The sequence below is a fragment of the Ammospiza nelsoni genome, chromosome 15 (assembly GCF_027579445.1).
Source record: "Ammospiza nelsoni isolate bAmmNel1 chromosome 15, bAmmNel1.pri, whole genome shotgun sequence".
Taxonomy (NCBI): domain Eukaryota; kingdom Metazoa; phylum Chordata; class Aves; order Passeriformes; family Passerellidae; genus Ammospiza; species Ammospiza nelsoni.
In genome coordinates, this window is record NC_080647.1 from 8,916,530 (window position 1) to 8,932,721 (window position 16,192).

At 49.0% G+C, this 16,192-nt stretch overlaps 2 protein-coding genes across 3 annotated transcripts; one reads left to right on the plus strand and one right to left on the minus strand.

Moving 5' to 3' along the window:
* Positions 1-1,410: 1,410 nt before the first annotated feature.
* STEEP1 (STING1 ER exit protein 1) lies at positions 1,411-5,349 on the minus strand. The gene is made up of 7 exons (XM_059483216.1): positions 4,464-5,349; positions 4,077-4,194; positions 3,907-3,948; positions 3,661-3,799; positions 3,057-3,146; positions 2,855-2,947; positions 1,411-2,145 (listed from the first exon to the last, which is right to left on the minus strand). The coding sequence occupies exons 1-7, from the start codon at positions 4,585-4,587 to the stop codon at positions 2,083-2,085; spliced, it is 669 nt and encodes a 222-aa protein (XP_059339199.1). The 5' UTR covers positions 4,588-5,349; the 3' UTR covers positions 1,411-2,082.
* A 140-nt stretch (positions 5,350-5,489) lies between these two features.
* On the plus strand, positions 5,490-14,320 carry UBE2A (ubiquitin conjugating enzyme E2 A). 2 transcript variants are annotated; one of them, XM_059482867.1, is made up of 6 exons: positions 5,490-5,801; positions 6,163-6,243; positions 6,353-6,378; positions 11,352-11,441; positions 12,403-12,491; positions 12,874-14,320. In XM_059482867.1, the coding sequence occupies exons 1-6, from the start codon at positions 5,758-5,760 to the stop codon at positions 13,000-13,002; spliced, it is 459 nt and encodes a 152-aa protein (XP_059338850.1). In that variant the 5' UTR covers positions 5,490-5,757; the 3' UTR covers positions 13,003-14,320. The 2 variants fall into 2 exon arrangements, with proteins under 2 accessions (XP_059338850.1, XP_059338851.1); XM_059482868.1 differs by having other exon boundaries at positions 12,412-12,491.
* The last annotated feature ends 1,872 nt before the right edge of the window (positions 14,321-16,192 follow it).

Sequence of the window (16,192 nt, forward strand, 5' to 3'; positions counted from 1 at the left end):
CAGTCAGCTAATATATTTTAATTCATTTAGATCTAGAAATGAAAAACCCAACTTGATTTACACTGTTGTGAACTAGGTCCAGTTGAAGTAAGAAATACATAATAATGTATTGGATCAGATTCTCTGTGTTGGAGCTGTCTCAGCCATGGCCTGCATAGAGTGTATCAAAAGCACCTCAGAAGATGCAAGGTACTCCCATTTCTGACTGGGTCCATGCACAAGTCCTGAGCCAAACCTGGCAGATTTCCAATGCCAAGAATGACAAACACTGATTGAACATGGACTGGCCTTCCAGAAGCCTGTGCTGTCACAAGGCTCCAGGAGGCAGCCGAGGGAGTTGATGGCAGTTGGTAACAGCTACTTTGGACAACTTGTGCTGAGCAGCTTTTGTCCCTCCCAGCTTTAACCCTGACAATAAATGCCACCATCCCCAAGCCAGCTTGTTGTTCTGGTGTTACTTGAAGCAAGACCACACTTCATCCTTGGACAACTGGAAACTCAGCATCTGCATCCCAGCACCTCTCACATGGTTCAAAACCTATTTTCAGATGGCAAGGTCTTTTACTCTTGCTTGGGAAAAAAGTGTGAATTGTTAGAGAGAGTGACCTGCAGTTCCCCCAGGCTTGGATCGCTCCCAGAGGAAGCCTGAGGCCCTCGCCTGGCTGGACTGTGCTACCACACTGGGAAAGGGCTTTGTGTACCCACACACCTCCTGCCCTTCCCAAGCACTGCACACCACCACGGCTTCTGGAAATAGGCTCCAGATTAGCAGGTGATGAGCAGGGAACAAGATCAGCACTGCCTGAGTGAACACCTGCTTACCAGCCTGGCATTAAATTGTCCCAGGATCTACCAACCCATCTCTGCTAGCTCTGGGCAGAGTTCACTCCCTCTTTTACTCCTTTTCCTGAGAAAGAGAGGATAGATCTTAGGTACACAGATCTGAGTTTTCCCAGTCAGGGCTATAAAGCCAGATGAAAAATCTTTAGGAATTATAGTTATTATAAGAATTTTTCCATAATAATTGTGGATGATGGAAGCATCTTGTTCATTGCTTGCATTTTATGATGCATTTACTTGGTAGAGCAAGAACATCTCAGGAGAGATATTTTTAGTTCAAATCTGTAACATGATATTTAATCCAAAGTACAGCAATGAAGCCATGAGCTAGAGAGCACTGTCATTACATCATGAAAGAGGCACGAAGTACCATTACCCAAACAAGGTACTTTAAAAACTGGTGTGTAATGTTGTCCATCCAAGGCCTTAGTGGTCAGTACGTTCAAAACAATTTTTCCTTCACATTTCACAACTCCAAATACTGATACTCTTTTGCCCAATGGGGTACTTCAGATGTGCAGATGTATTCTTTAATGATCACTGGCTGTATCAGTAACTTCCAAACACATATTTGAACTCATTAGTAACAGTTTTTATTTACAGTAGTTTAAAACAGGCTTGGATTTTACACTCTGGTGTGTGTCTGTACAACTGCAGCCTTGTGATGTTCAGCAGGAGCTGAGACTGCAGTGCAGCAGCCCAGTCTGTGCTGGCAGCTCAGGGTGAGCAGCAGCACCAGGCCCAAGCTTTGCATCCCTGTTGTTCCAGACCATGCTGGAGTGGCATGGCTCAGGCTGCTGCACCTTTTGGATATGTTAAAAATAAATGTTTAAAATGAACAACAGCCATAGAGCTTACTTTTGTAAGGATTTCTTTGTTGTACCTGTTGTCCTAATGTATTCAAGGAAACACATTTGAAAACTACAAAATAAAAAGACAGGTATCTAAAGGTGAACTTGGGAAGGCACGCAGCAAAGATTTTCTTGAAAGTAAATATTCCTCCTGCAACAGCCTGCTCATAACACTGGGTCTGTAGAGAAGTGCAGTTTGAGCAAAGTCTCCAGTGCCATTGGAGTTAAGACTGGTGCCCAGAGTACACAGAGGATCCAGAGAGGTTCTCATCCTCCAAGCTGGCTGCAGCACAGTGCAACTCTTGTCTGTTACTTCTGCTTTGTTGACAGAACCGTGATAGCTCTTGGCAGTTTTCTCCTGTCTCCAAATACCCAGCAGATACACAGCATTTCATTTGAACTGGTTATCAATCAGGGTTCCCTTCATCTTGGCTTTCTTGGCTTCCAACTCAGCCTGAACAGGAAAATTAAGATAGAATTAAATCATGTCTGGATAATTTTCCCTTCAGTGCTCCAATTAAGTTTGCCCTTCTTGTCTGACCAAGCAAATTTTTCAGTTCTAAAACCAGGAGCAAGAGTAGCTCAAGTGTTTTGCAGATGTGTTCAAAACAAGGACCATCTTTAAAATTGTAAAAAGCCCAAGAGGCAATTTCATACTTTCTATCCTCAGGTGGAAGCTGCACATTTCCTCCCCCTTTCCATGTACTCCCCTCCTATCACAGGAGGTAAGATCAGTTGTGATGTCCTTGCCATTCATTCTCTGAGTGCCCCTTGCAGCAGCAGCTGAGCTGCAGATCCTCCCCAGGAGCCTCATGGCAATGACCTGCTCTGCCAAGCAGGCATGGGAGCACAGGCTGGCAAAGCCATGGCCTGATGTCCCCTTCCCTTGGTGCTTGTCCAGCAGGTCACAGAAAGCCTCCCTGCAGGCACTCTGCTGGCTGCTCTTCAGTTAGCTCTCCAGGCAATGGCATGCAATTTTAAGTTCAGGGGGACAAGAACATCTTTATAAAACCTGTAAAGGAAATCTCATCCCCACAAAGCTGCAAGCTGCCTGTGACTATACCAGGACCTCTCTACACTTGCAGTCTGATCTGCAAAATAGCTTTTGTGTACAAAGCCAACACATCTCAGAGCTTTGTGTTCAGCACCAAAGAAAAACTCACCAACTCTTGTAGCCTTTTCTTGCTCATGCCTTTGCGTTCCAGCTGCTTCTCAATCACTTTTGCATTCTGTGCATATGAGTCTGCAATCTCCCTCTGAAACAGACACACGTCACCTTGCACCAGCAAACCCCAGAGGAACAACATCTCATCCAAACAGTGACACCACTGCTGCCTCTGCCCACTAAGGGCATCCAAAACTCACCGCTTCAATCTCCTCCTCCTCTTCATCAATTGTGGACACTGTGACAGAGCTGAACTTGCCCATGTCTTTGGTCCGTTTGGTCATCATCACCTGCGTGAAAAACAAGAATATTTTGTCAAACCTTGGCAACAGCTGTGCCAGTAGGGATTGCTTCCTCCTTCCAAAGGTTTTAAGGCTTCTTATGCAAGCCATCAAGATTACCTGAACTCTGTGGGTGGTAAAGGGGAATTATGCTCAGTGATTTCTGGGCTTAAAGGTGTCATTACCAGAAGCAAGCTCACTGATATACAGTAGGTCAGCCAGACTTTGAGAATCACTGTGCAAACTACTAAGCTGACCTACTTACAACTGGAAACTTTCTGTTAACTGAGCCTAAACATCAGGCACAGTCTAGATTTTAGAGTTGATTTTGCTCTCCTTTAATGCTAGGACTTCAAGCAGCAGTGACCACTGTCAAGGGAAACTTAAGGGAAACATGGACAAGACACCAAATTGAGTTATTGTTCAGAGGTCCTTTTTCTTTTCTCTCCCCTTACCATTAAGTTATTTTATACACAACACCTTTAGAAAAGCAAAGGTATCCTTGTTCTCTAAAGCAAATCACCTTTTTAGGAGGTTCTTGTTTCTGAGTATATATGTTTGTTTTCCCAAAACCCTGGCCAAATTTGACCACAGCACCATCAACAATGAACGTCACAGGAGCATTTTTCTGTTGGTGTTGATAAAAGAGCAGCAATCCACACCTGGAAACAGAAATACACAGCTGAGAGGAAACCCAGATTCTGGGTTCTTATGGTTTCCTTATAAAATATTCTAAAAGTCATTCAAAAGACTAGAAAAGGTCACTCACTTGCCACACTTCTTCCTGAACTGCCGCTCTATGCCTTCGGGTCTGGGGGAAGAGAGGCAGCGCTTGAGCACACGGACACCGCACAGGGGCTGGTGGCTCCCAGCCGGGCGGGAGGACAGCGCCTTCCCGGGCCGGGCTCAGAGGGACGGGGGTGCAGGGGCCGGGCCCACCTGCGCAGGAACACGCTCTCCTCCTCCTCGGCGTTGCAGAACTTGTGGGCGTGCTTGGCCGCGTCCATCACGCGGGCGCGGTCCCGGGGCCGCATCGGCAGCTTCTCCAGCTGGCAATCTGCGGGAGCGAGGGCCGGGCTGGCGGCGGGGCCGGCGGGCACCCGCACGGGAACCGCAATCCACACCCCGCATCCCGGACCCACACCCGTACCTCATACCCCGGACCCGCACCCGCATCTCACATCCCAGACCCACACCCGTATCTCATACCCCGGACCCGCACCCCGCCGCCGCCTTCCCGGGCCCTCCGCGCCGCCGGGCCGCGGCCTGCCCCCCCCCCCGCCCCGGCCCGCCCCAGCCCCAGCCCCGGCTCCGGCCCCGGCTCACCGAGCACCAGCACCATCTGCCCGCACAGGCAGTAGTAGACGTGCAGCGGCTTCTCCCCATCGTCGTACTCCTCGCGGTCGCGGGTGTCGGAGCACACCACGGAGCGCGACACCACCTTGGGCATGGCGGCGGCGGCGGCGGGCCCGGAGCCGCCTGGCCCGGCCCCCGCGCCCGACCCCGCCCGCCGGGGCGGCTCCGGGGAGCGCAGGGCCCGCCGGCTGCCGGAGCTCCTGCCCCTCTAAAGGCCGGGCAAAACTGGACAGAGCCCTTCTTGACCAGCAGCCAGAGCTCACGCGGGTCTGACTGCACAAGCCGGTGCAGCGGGGAAGGTCCTGTGCGGCCTGATAACAATGTTAACTTTCTGTCACTGGGTTTTCTCCCGTGTCGAGAAACACAGCCTAGCCAGCCTGTTTTACACAACAGCTGAAAGATTCTTTATTTCCAAAAGCTGTTAAAGAAACGTAAAAAATAGCTTATTTTTCCCTTGAAAACACTATCTGGGGAAGCAGAGAATGCAGTGTTGTGCTGGTTTTGACAGCAATGGAGTTATTTTTCTTCACAGTAGCTGGTGTGGGGCTGTGGTTTGGATTTGTGCTGATAACTCAGAGATGTTTTTGTTACTGCTGAGCAGGGTTTACCCTGAGCTGAGCCTTCTCTGCTCCTCAGCCCACCCCAGCAGCGAGAGGCTGGGGGTGCACAAGGAGCTGGGAGGGGACACAGCCAGGACAGCTGAGCCCAGGGATGTCCCAGACCATAGGGCCTCATCCTCAGCACAGAAATCTGCGGCAGAAGGAGGAAGGGAGGGCATGCTTGTAGTGATGGTGTTTGCCTTCCCCAGTCACCGTTAGGTGTGAGAGAGCCCGGCGCGCCCCGGGGATTTGGGAATGCGCTCGCTGCTGGGCCCGGCCTTCGCTTTCCCCACTGAACTGTTTTGATCCCGCAGCGCCACCGCCCCTCCGTGACGCCACTGCTGACGTCACACCCCGCCCTCCCCCGCCGTTGGTGCCGCCCCCAGGCCCCGCCCCCCGCCGTGGTGGTAGAGGCTGGGCCGGGGGCTCAGCCACATCCGGCTCCGCCCCCCTCTCCCCGCGCCGTTGGTACATCCCGGGACCGTCGGGCTGCCGGCGCAGGAGTCGGTGCAGCCCAGGCTCCCCCCCCGCGCCCGCCGTAGTGGTAGAGGCCGCGATCGCTCCTGTCCGTCAGCGCCGCCGCCGCCTCAGTCGGAGCTCGAACCTCAGCCGCACCCGGCGCTCCCTCCGGCAGTGTATGCCTGAGCTATAACCCTCAGCCCGCCATGTCCACTCCGGCCCGTAGGCGCCTCATGCGGGACTTCAAGAGGTACCGAGGCCGTGGGCCGAGGGGAAAGGGGCGGGCGGGCGGGAGGAGGACGAAGGGCCGAGCGCTACCGGGGGAGGAGGGGGCAGCACAACATGGCGGCGGGGCAAGGCGCGCTCCGCTGATTGCGTAGCGCGGGCGGCGCTGCCTGCCGCGGGTTACGCCGTTTGCGCAGCGGCGGCTGCCGGGCCGGGTTACGCTGTTTGCGCGGTGCGGCGGCTCCTGGGCTGGGTTACGCCGTTTGCGCAGCGGCGGCTGCCGGGCCGGGTTACGCTGTTTGCGCGGTGCGGCGGCTCCTGGGCCGGGTTACGCCGTTTGCGCAGCGCGGGGGCGCAGCCCCGCTCACCGTCCCTGTGCCCCGCAGGCTGCAGGAGGATCCCCCGGCCGGGGTGAGCGGGGCCCCCTCTGAGAACAACATCATGGTGTGGAACGCCGTCATCTTCGGGTGAGTCGGCGGGGAAGGGGGCGGCGGGCCGCGGGGGCCGCTCCGCCGCCGGGGGGTCGGAGCCGGGCTGCCAGCGGGGTAACGCTGTGCTTTGCTTTCCCTTCTCCAGGCCCGAGGGGACTCCTTTCGAGGACGGTAAGTGCGGCGTGCGGGGCTGTGTTTGGCTTTTCGGGGTGAATGCTGCGGTTTGACACGGCCGTGGTGTCACTGCCGTAGACTGCAACAGGTGTGAGCCTGGAGAGGGTGAAGGGGGGGACGTGGGTGCATGTTCACCTGACCACACACGTGTGTGCCTGGTTCTTGTAAATATTAGTTCTCTAATCCTACTCTCAGAAAGTGTTGTAGATTTAGATTGCTGTGTTGACTTAAAAAAAAACATACAATTAGCTTGTACAGTCTTGTATGTAGTCCCTATATCTATTATAAGTAATGTTAAGGGTCTCTAAACTTTTCTGTTGAACTTTGGATCATGTTTTTAGGGACATTCATGTTTGGGTAGCTATCAATAACTTGGCATAGAACTGTTGTCTTTTGTTTGAGTTCTGTATTCTGATGCTGGAAGTGTTTTGTGAGCAAGTTCCAGTGTGAGTCAGCTGAAGTAGGAAATGGGCTGAATGACTGAGGAAGTTCAGAAGAGTGGCTTTTTCTTGTCATTTATTTTTGCTGTGCTACAATTGGTATCAATCAGGACTTAGGATTGAAAAGACTTTTTACGTTTAAAAGCTGACTGAATAGGTCCTGGTGACATACCTGTAGTTTCCCTCTGGCCTTACTGACTTTGAAAGGTTTACTGATGCTGTGTGAGTACTTCAGCATCTTGTGAAAACCTGTTAGACATGAAATACTGTCTAACTGAAATCAGTGATGCATTTTTGAAGGTACTTTCAGTGTAGGCTATAATTAATCTTAGATCTCCATGACTCATGACAAAAGCATAGGAAAAATTCCTTAACTCTTATGTTGTTCTTGGCTAACTCCCTTGTCTTTGTTTATCCGTGGAGGTAGCACCTGTGGACGTGCCTCTGAATTGCAGACTGTATTTCTCTGTGAACATTTTGAAGACCTCAAATATTTCAGGCCTAAGAAAACTCTGAAGACTCACTTCTTTTTAATGAAATTCTTTTTAATTTCCTTAGTTAAGAAATTTGCTGGAGTAGCTGCTTCAGCAGGCTGATGTTTAGAACTTGGACTTAAAGCATTGCATAATAGAGCAGCTAGACTAAATGTGTTTTGCTGTCTCATGTGGTAACCCTTAAAGAAGGGCTCACTGAAACTTCTGTGGGGGTTGCTGGAGCTGCTTTAGGCTCTTGGAGCAGTGCTGCTGATAGAGTGATTCACTGTTTGGAGCAGAGAGCTGTCTCCTTGCAGTGTGCTGAATGCAGGTTCCTGCCATGCTCAGGCTCTTCCAGCTCAGCATGTGGTTAACAGATGCTCCAAGGGCTTTTTTTCCATATATTTCCATTTAGTTGCAGAAGGTTGAGGACTGCTTTTGAGAGCCCTGACATATTGATTTCCTCTGTGCTTCCTGAGGCAGCAGTGAGTCTTTATCTTGGATGCTGAGGACGTGTTGCACTCGCAGCAGTCTGAGGTTCTGACAGATGCTTGGGGCTGCTGCTGCTGTCCTGCAGCTTGGGCTGATGTCCTGCTGTGCCCCAAGGTGTGATGGATTGCTCTTTCCTTAGCACAGGCTGTGTTTTCCCACTGTGTGCTCAGGAAAACAGATGTGGCTTATGCAGCAGGATATCTGCTTATCTCCTCCCCCTGGATGGATCTTACTTTCCTAGATAACAAAGCACTAAGTGGAGCCTGGAGATAGGGCTTGCTGGTGCCTCAGCTGTGCTTTCCCACTCAGGGGGTGAAGCAGCACAGTTCAGATCAAGGCAGTGCAGTCCAGATGCAGTTCAGCTTTATACAGGTAAGAGTAAGGAAATTTTAGTTTTACAGCATGTTAGTTTGGACTGGCTTTGCAGCTGCACAGCCCTTGTCACTCAAAGATACACTGAAACTCTGTAAGTCTTTGCAGGTCAGTGTTCTTTTTCATTTTTAGGCTCTTTCACTCTGTGGTGATACTGTAAAATTTCAGATAGCTTAGTTCTTGTAAAAGTAGCCTGTGAAATTTAGGGGGTTTGTTATTCTAGAGGTATAATGATGCTGACATTGTGAGAGTTACTGTTCTTTATCCTCCTTCTGGTGAGGCCCTTCTCTGCCTGCAGCTTCTGAGGTGATGTAGGTTGTCTGGGCTGCAAACCTGAAGTTGAAGCACATTTGTTTACTTGCTGTGCAGCATTCTGCAGCTGATATCCCTCCTTCTCCACCCCCAGACTTGGAGGGTGTTTTCACAACTCAGTGTGCAGCCTGCCTCAGCTTAGGAGCAGCCACTAATTTAGACCAGCAGCACAACTCCCATCTTCTGGTTCAAGAGGATTCGATTGCAGGTGTCTGCAGTGGGACCCTGGGGATATTTATCCTCCCTCCACCATATTTCTAAGAATCTTTGTGTTTGGCATCTGAAGTGGCATCTGAATGCTGGCACAGCCATGGAAGCCAGGCTGTCCCAGTGCTGTTCCTCTGAGGCTGGATGATGATGCTGTGGTTAGTGAGGATTCCTGGCTCAGAGAGATTTAAGCAGCTCAGCCATTGTACCCTGCCTTGCTGGGATTGTGCAGGAGGCTGAGCAGAGAACACGAGGCATTTGTCTTCTGTGTGGTTTATGCCTTGCTCATGGAATGTGGGTCCTGTATCCTCATGCAGGAGTGACAGAGCCTGTCCCTGCTCTTAGGGCAGTGGAATGGAGGGGTTGCAGTGAGGGGCCCTGCAGGGACATGGGCTCTGCTCTCTGGAGTAGCTGGGGCTGGGCACAGCCTGGGCAGAAACCTCTCCTGGCTGTGTCAGGGTCTCAAATCCTGAGGCAGGAGTGATCAACAGGGTAAGTACAGGGCAGAAAAGAGAATGTTTGCCTAAGATTAGTGGTGATCCCAAAATCAATAATGACAGAAAATATGATAATTCATGGTTTTAAAATGTCTGTCTAGGGTAAGTTGTGAGAAATACCAATTGAAAGCATTAAAATTAGTGACAGAAGGGGCTGAACCCTGAAGGCCTCAGCACTGTGTTGTGATACCTTTGTGGGCTTTCAGTGTGGGTGACCCTTGGACTCTGGTGCATCACGTCTCTGGATTTGCCCTTTAGTAAAGCTCAGTAGTGAGGGTTTGCATACTGTGGAGCATTTCCAAAGAGCCATTGCCACTCTGGGCCCTGCCTTGGAAATCTCAGCAGGTAGATAGATATTCCAGCTGGGTGTTGCTGCAGGTGAGCTCAGATCTGTGTTGAAGTGTCACTGTCCTGTCTCTGTGGGACAATAGCTTCCCTTTCTTTCAGTGGTTTTAAATAGATTCTGAGACCAAACTGCTCCTGTTGCTGTCGAGCCTGTGTGGTGGTTTGTGCTTGGTTTTCAGCCTACTGCTTGCTTAGTCACTCCTCCCTCAGGGGGAGGCTCCTGAGAACCAAACTGGGGCAGGGAGAGCTGAGAATATCTTGAGTCAAATCTCTAAGCATTTGGTTCTAAGGGGCTGATGTTTGCAGCTGGCAGAAGTTGTTCCTAATTCCTGTGTTTCACGCTGATCTCAGACCTGGCTCTGTGCCACTGGACTAAGCTGGAGTCTACTTGAAAACCCCACTGCAGACTTCCAGTAATTTGAGCAATCCTAACTCTGCTGTTCTGGCTCGTTTGTTTCACAGTGAGATAGCATAGTGTTGGCTCTCTGCTGTTACATTGTTAGGCTGCTAATAAAAAAACCAAACATGCATAAACTTATTTTTAGGGTGTTGAGACTTCCCACTGCTGTAGAGAAAGTGCTAAAGCATCTGTGCTGTGTCTTCATTTGCAAACTGGAACGTCAAAGCAATGACCTTCATTTCTTGCAACTCAGTGTTACAGTTTATCTCCTTATAAAGAAAGGAGTCCCTGGGAAATCTTGCAGGTCGTTGCTGATCTGGAAAAAAAAAAAAAAAGAAAAACCAAAAATCTGTTCTCTGGCTTACCAGTTACTGGCACGTGTTTGCTAGCCAAAGGAATAACTTCATTCTATTGGGGCTGGAAAACTCCCTCACAACAGGAAACACCGAGGGACACTGAGCGTGGGGGGATGTGGGGAACCTGACTCATCCATCACTGATACATAAAGATGCCCTTTCAAAAAAGGCAACATGCCCCAGCAGCAGCTTGTTCTGGCTTTAGTGTCAGGTGCAGCCCTTCTGCAGGAGGGCTGTGTGTTTGTGTGGAGCTGCTCCAGCTCTGGGCACACCAGGGAGCGTGGCTGGGAGCAGCTCCCGTGGTCTGCAGTGGAGCAGGGAGAGTTCCTTGGTTCCAGAGCTGAATCAGGACTAGGCCTTGATCCCCTGAACCCATATGTGCAGCTTACTTGACAGACTTCTTATTCTCAGATTGTCATAGCCTGAGGAGAAGGGCTAAAATAACTTAGGTTGGTGCAGGCTGTTAAAATGATTGGATTGAGACTCCGCTGCAGTTTCTGTTTCTGCTTAATCAGCCTCTCACTAAGGATGACCAGTTAGCGTGAAGTAAATGCTCAGGTTTATATTTGTAAGTTTGATTTGGATATGCTGCATTCAATACTACTTTTCTGCAGGACCTGATTACCTTACATTTGTTGAGGAATATGCCTTTTTTTAATTTAGAGGAAATAAATGACAAGGTCCTTGCTATGACAGCATATTCCCTAGATAGGACTCACCCAATGACGTTATGTACACAGATGGTTCTACACCCACTGCTGTTGTTTGTACAGTGTACTGGGATTAGGCTCTCTGGAAGAAAACCCCAAGGGCAGATTTATTTCCCCACATAAACCTTTTGACTGGCTTAATAAAAGCCAGTCCCAGGAAGTACTCTTGTACCAGTACTGTTTGGGACTGGGGTGTTAATGATTAACTCCATGAGAGTGAAGGAATTGCACAATGTGTGTTCCATGTCCATCATGCCTGTGTGAGCACAGTAGTGTCAGTGTGTATTGTGGGGGAACTGCTACTTACTCATCCCTTGTGTAAATTCATGCTGAATAAAGCTTGCTTTATCTCTCTTTCAACCCCAGGAACTTTCAAACTTACAATAGAATTCACAGAAGAATACCCAAATAAGCCACCTACTGTCAGATTTGTCTCTAAAATGTTTCATCCAAATGGTAAGTACTTAGACAGTGCTTGGGTTTAGTTTTGCTGTTCTCTCGGAGGTTTGGTGGGGGGGAAGAGAGGGCTGGGATGTTTTTTGTTATAGCTTGCTGTACAAAAGGTTTATTTATTATAAAAGTTTCCACTAATGAGGCAGCACAATTCCAGTGGTTGTGTAGTTTTGGTGAGGATGGATATGTGAGCAGTGCTCAGGCTTGAAAAGAAAGGGGCAATAAAAGGAGCCTCTTACCTTTCAGGTGTTACAGCACAGTACTGGTGAGACACTCAACTGCCTGTTAAGCCTTACAGAAGAATGTTTTGTACTTAAATAGCAGTGCTTTGGACTTCTGTCTGTATGTTTGTAGACATAGCGTAGTGGCACCAGTGAATGCAGCTGTCATCTGTCACTTCCCCTAAATGCCTGTAAGAATGATACACCGTGAAATGTAGTGTTAGGGTCCAGCTATAGCCAGTGACAGTAAGATTGTTTAATTAATCCCCTTCCTTGGTAGCTAAAGGCTGGAGAGCTATTCCTTGCTTTCTGCAGAAATACCAGAAACCTTCTACCATGGCAAGTGTGGGTACAGTGCAGGGAGGGAAGGTTCTCATGTAGCTGCTGTGAATAAGGTGACTGGACTCTGTTGCAGAGACTTCATGGGGAGACCTTGAGTGTGAACAACTGTTTGTGGGTGTTCTTTGTTTGGTTCACTTCTGGGCAGCTGAATTTTTTTTTTTGCCTTAAAATCTGTTCATGATTTTCCACAGCGGCAATGACACAGAGAAGTTTGTGAGAGAATAACCAGGAGTTGAGTTTAAGTTGGTGAGGAGCTTCAGTGCTTCCTACCTAGAGGCCTCTTTGCAGTATGGGCTGTTGCACTGTGTCTGTACATAGGTTTTCAGGAGTGGGCAGTACTAGGGAGAAAAGCCAGTGGCTGTACAAGTTGTGGTTTAAGCTGTTTTTTTGACCCTTTCCAGTCTATGCAGACGGTAGTATATGTCTGGATATCCTTCAGAATCGCTGGAGCCCCACCTATGATGTCTCCTCCATCTTAACATCCATACAGGTAAAAGAACTCTGCATGAAGAGGCAGAATTACATTAGGATGCTTTGACAAAAACAGCTCAGGAAACTTTTTCCCCCCTCTCCTAAGAGCCAGTATAGCAGCTACAATATTGGCAAAGTGTGAATCCCTCCCAGGTGTAAGCTGGCCAGGCAGTGACCCAGGTGGTCACTGCAGGGCCCCCAGCAATGCTTGGCTGTCACAGCAAGTCACCTGCACTGTGCAGGGGTGACACTGGTGGCCAGAGCCTCCAGAGCCTTCCAGCTGCAGGGATGCAGTGCTGCACCTGGACTAACAGCCCTGCTCTGACCAGCGTGGGCAGTTCAGAGGGTGTGTTGGGGAGCTGTACTGGGCAGTGCCTCAGGATGTTTTTCTCTTTGCACAGTCCCTATTGGATGAGCCCAATCCGAACAGCCCAGCAAACAGCCAGGCAGCTCAGCTATACCAAGAGAATAAGCGGGAATATGAAAAACGGGTTTCTGCAATAGTAGAACAGAGCTGGCGTGACTGTTGACCCAGGATGATGCAAATGAACACTCTGTTGATGAGGAAAATAAACAAAGTGTCCGAGTCATCTTTTTCCTCCTAGCATTTACTTTGCAAGCAAAATAGCTGTTGTGCTGTTGCCACCCTCCCTCGCTGAAGCTTCTTCTCCTTGGACATCAGAACGCGCCCACTTTGAAGTCAAACGTTCTGTACTTGGGTTACTTGCAAAAGAGTTACTGATGCTGAATTCATTTTCTGTGGTCCCTCTCCAGTCTTAGGGCAGTATTGTGCATTTCTGTAGTGTACACTAAGCTTTTAATTGTAATTGTGTTATACACAGTGATGCTTATGTGTAGCTTGATAAAAGGGATGTTTATATACATACACATTTTTTTAACTGATATTAACTAAAGTGCTGATGTGTCCGGGCTGGTCACTCACCTCTACTATTGGTTTAGACCCCACTGCGTTTCTAAGTACTGGGTGAAGAAATCATTTTTTGTTTCCCTTTTGTATTGGTTTATCAACTCCTTTACTCATGTTAAAAAAATCAACACTTTGATTGATTCCAATTCAAAGATTTAGTAAGCCCCTCGAATGCTTGTTACTTCTGCACTTCACATGCAAGATTTATGTACAGATCTACATAAATCACTACGGCTGTGGTACTTGGATCTTTGCTGAGGGTGAGAAACAAGCCCTTTTTTTTATTATTACTATTTTAAAGGACATGCCTACAGAAACTGTCAGTAGGTTTCTATAGTCCTGTCACCAAGGCATTACTGGACAAAACCAGGCAGAGCTGTGGTACTCAGCAAAAGGCTTCCACATTAAGGAAGAGATAAAACCTGACCTGTTCTAGCAATGGAATTGCTCTCCTTCGGTGTCTTTCTCCTGCCCCTTATCTTTAGCTGAGAAAGATAAGTTGTTTGGGATCTAACTTTGTTTTGTGGGAAGTTTGAATTAAGTCCAGGGTAGGCACTCGAGTCTCTGCAGTTTCTGCTCTTCGTAGATGACGGCGTGGTTTGTGTGAGCTACTGCTGCATGCTTGAGTTCGTTCCCTTCAGTTTTATGGAAGTATTTTTTCAATTCTGAAAAAAACATTTGTAAGTCCAGTCACTTTTTTTGTAAGGCAAGTTTGTACCTTTGGATACAGAACCTTAAGCAGCAGTGTGGGATGGAACCTGCAATTGTGTTGTCCACTGTTCCAGTGTCTTTTGTGTGCACATTGGTCTGTTAGTTGAAAAGTATAACTTTGCACAAGTAACCCATGTAAGAAACTGTACATTTTTCAAAAGTTGTAAATAAAGTGTAACCTTAGTGCTTATTGTATAAATAGGCAAGAAGTGTATAACTGTGCTTATTTAACTGGGCTGCCAGCAGCTGGTGTGGGGGGAAGCTCCAGCACTGTGATATTTCCTCCTGTGGGCAGAGGCGTGCCTGGGGTAGTGCAGGGGAGGGGCAGTGAGGGGGAGACAGGGCTGGCTCGGTTATTACAGGAATTGAATTTCCTTTCCTCCTGTCTTAGCAGGTGGAGAACAACATTTATGATGAGTGGCAGATAACAAGAGCTGGTTTCTGTACAAGTAGCTGGGCTGTTCAAAAAAATTAATCCAGATCTGTGCCTGCAGTGACAGTTTGTACCCTGGAACAGCCTTGTGCCTTACCTGGAGCAGCTGTAAAGCTACAACCCCTTCTGAAGGAACCAAGTCCCTCTAAGGCCACAGAGGCCCCTGCAGCATTCCCACCATTCTTGTGTTTGTTTCACTAGTTTAAAAAAAAAACCCAAAACAACAGAGTGGACTCGTACTGCAGCCAGAAATGAGTGGCACAGAGCTGCCAAAGAAAATCAATCAGGCCAGGCCTTTATCCACAGGCTCCACCCTGGCCCCGTGGTGCCTCTCCTCAAGGCTGAGGCTCTGCAGCCCCCGGGCACAGCGACACTGCCGAGCCCCCAGTGTGGCACAGGGGTCACAGCCAGGACAGGACAGGAACATCCTGCACAGCCTGCCTGGGCAGCTGCCCCTGCTGAGCTACCCTGACTACAGTGAGGCCCCAGCTCTCCCAAAGGAGGCATTTTGCATCATGAATAGCAGTGGAACTCTCACTGCCTTCCTTGGCAGCACCAAGCTCCAAGCACCTGGTGCAGACCCAAGCTAGGGAGGAGGAGCTTCACTTCTTTCCCTAGAAAGTACCAGGCTTCTTCCACTCCTACAGCACCATCTGCTACAGTCCAGTGTTCATGAGAGCAGAATTCAGACACAGGGAGAAGAAATGCACAAAAACCAACCACAAACAAAAGGGGGAAAAAAAAAAACTACTTTCAGAATTTACTGCCATATTATTTTTTCACAGCAGCAGGAAGTTGTTACCCAGCAGAGCAACCAGGCAGACTCTTGCTCTCTGCTTCCTGAGTCTCACCTGCCAGGGCAGTCTCTCCTCTTCCTCATCACACTGCAGGGATGAAAATCCCTCTAACTGCTCAGCACCAGGACATTTAGAGGTTAGACATCCTCACCTCAGCCCTGAGAGCATTTAAAAACAAAATGGAACAAGAGGTGGGAAAAAAAATAGAAGAAGGTGTCATGATTTGGAGAGGCAAATATAAGCAGCAGAAAACACCAGGTGATGGCTGAGACACGGCAACAGGAGACCTGACAGAACCACTGCACTAGGGCTGGCTTAGCGAAGCATCTGCAGACCCCACTGCTGACAGAATGAGCAGCATCTCTAGGCACACCTCACTCCTGGCTCTTCCAAGGCCAGCTGCTCTCCTTTAACCTTCCTAAGCATGAAGGGAGAGTTCTCCGAGGCTCACAGAGCAGTGTCCTGTAACCCTGCCAGCAGGCAGTGCAGATGGAGGTCAGAGGCTGCTCCCCATAAAAGAAGGGAGTGCTCTGCCCTCACAGTGACATAAGCCAGTCCTGGAGAGCTTCCACACTCACACGTGGTCAGAGCAAGGCCAGAAGTTTCCTGGGGAATCCCCCTCACCAGACACAAGCACAGGTACAGGGATGGAGCAGAGAAATAACCAGGCACACATTCAGTTTTGTTCAGGATTAAAGAGCTGATATTCCAAGTAAAAAAATAAGTTATATAACAGTCCCCACAAGCTACATGAGCATCTTTGAGCGTGGGCTCTGCATTTACCTCCGGTTTTTATATTTCACACTTCACCATGGTATCTGCACATGTCAACCGTTCTCCAAGGTAGGAAC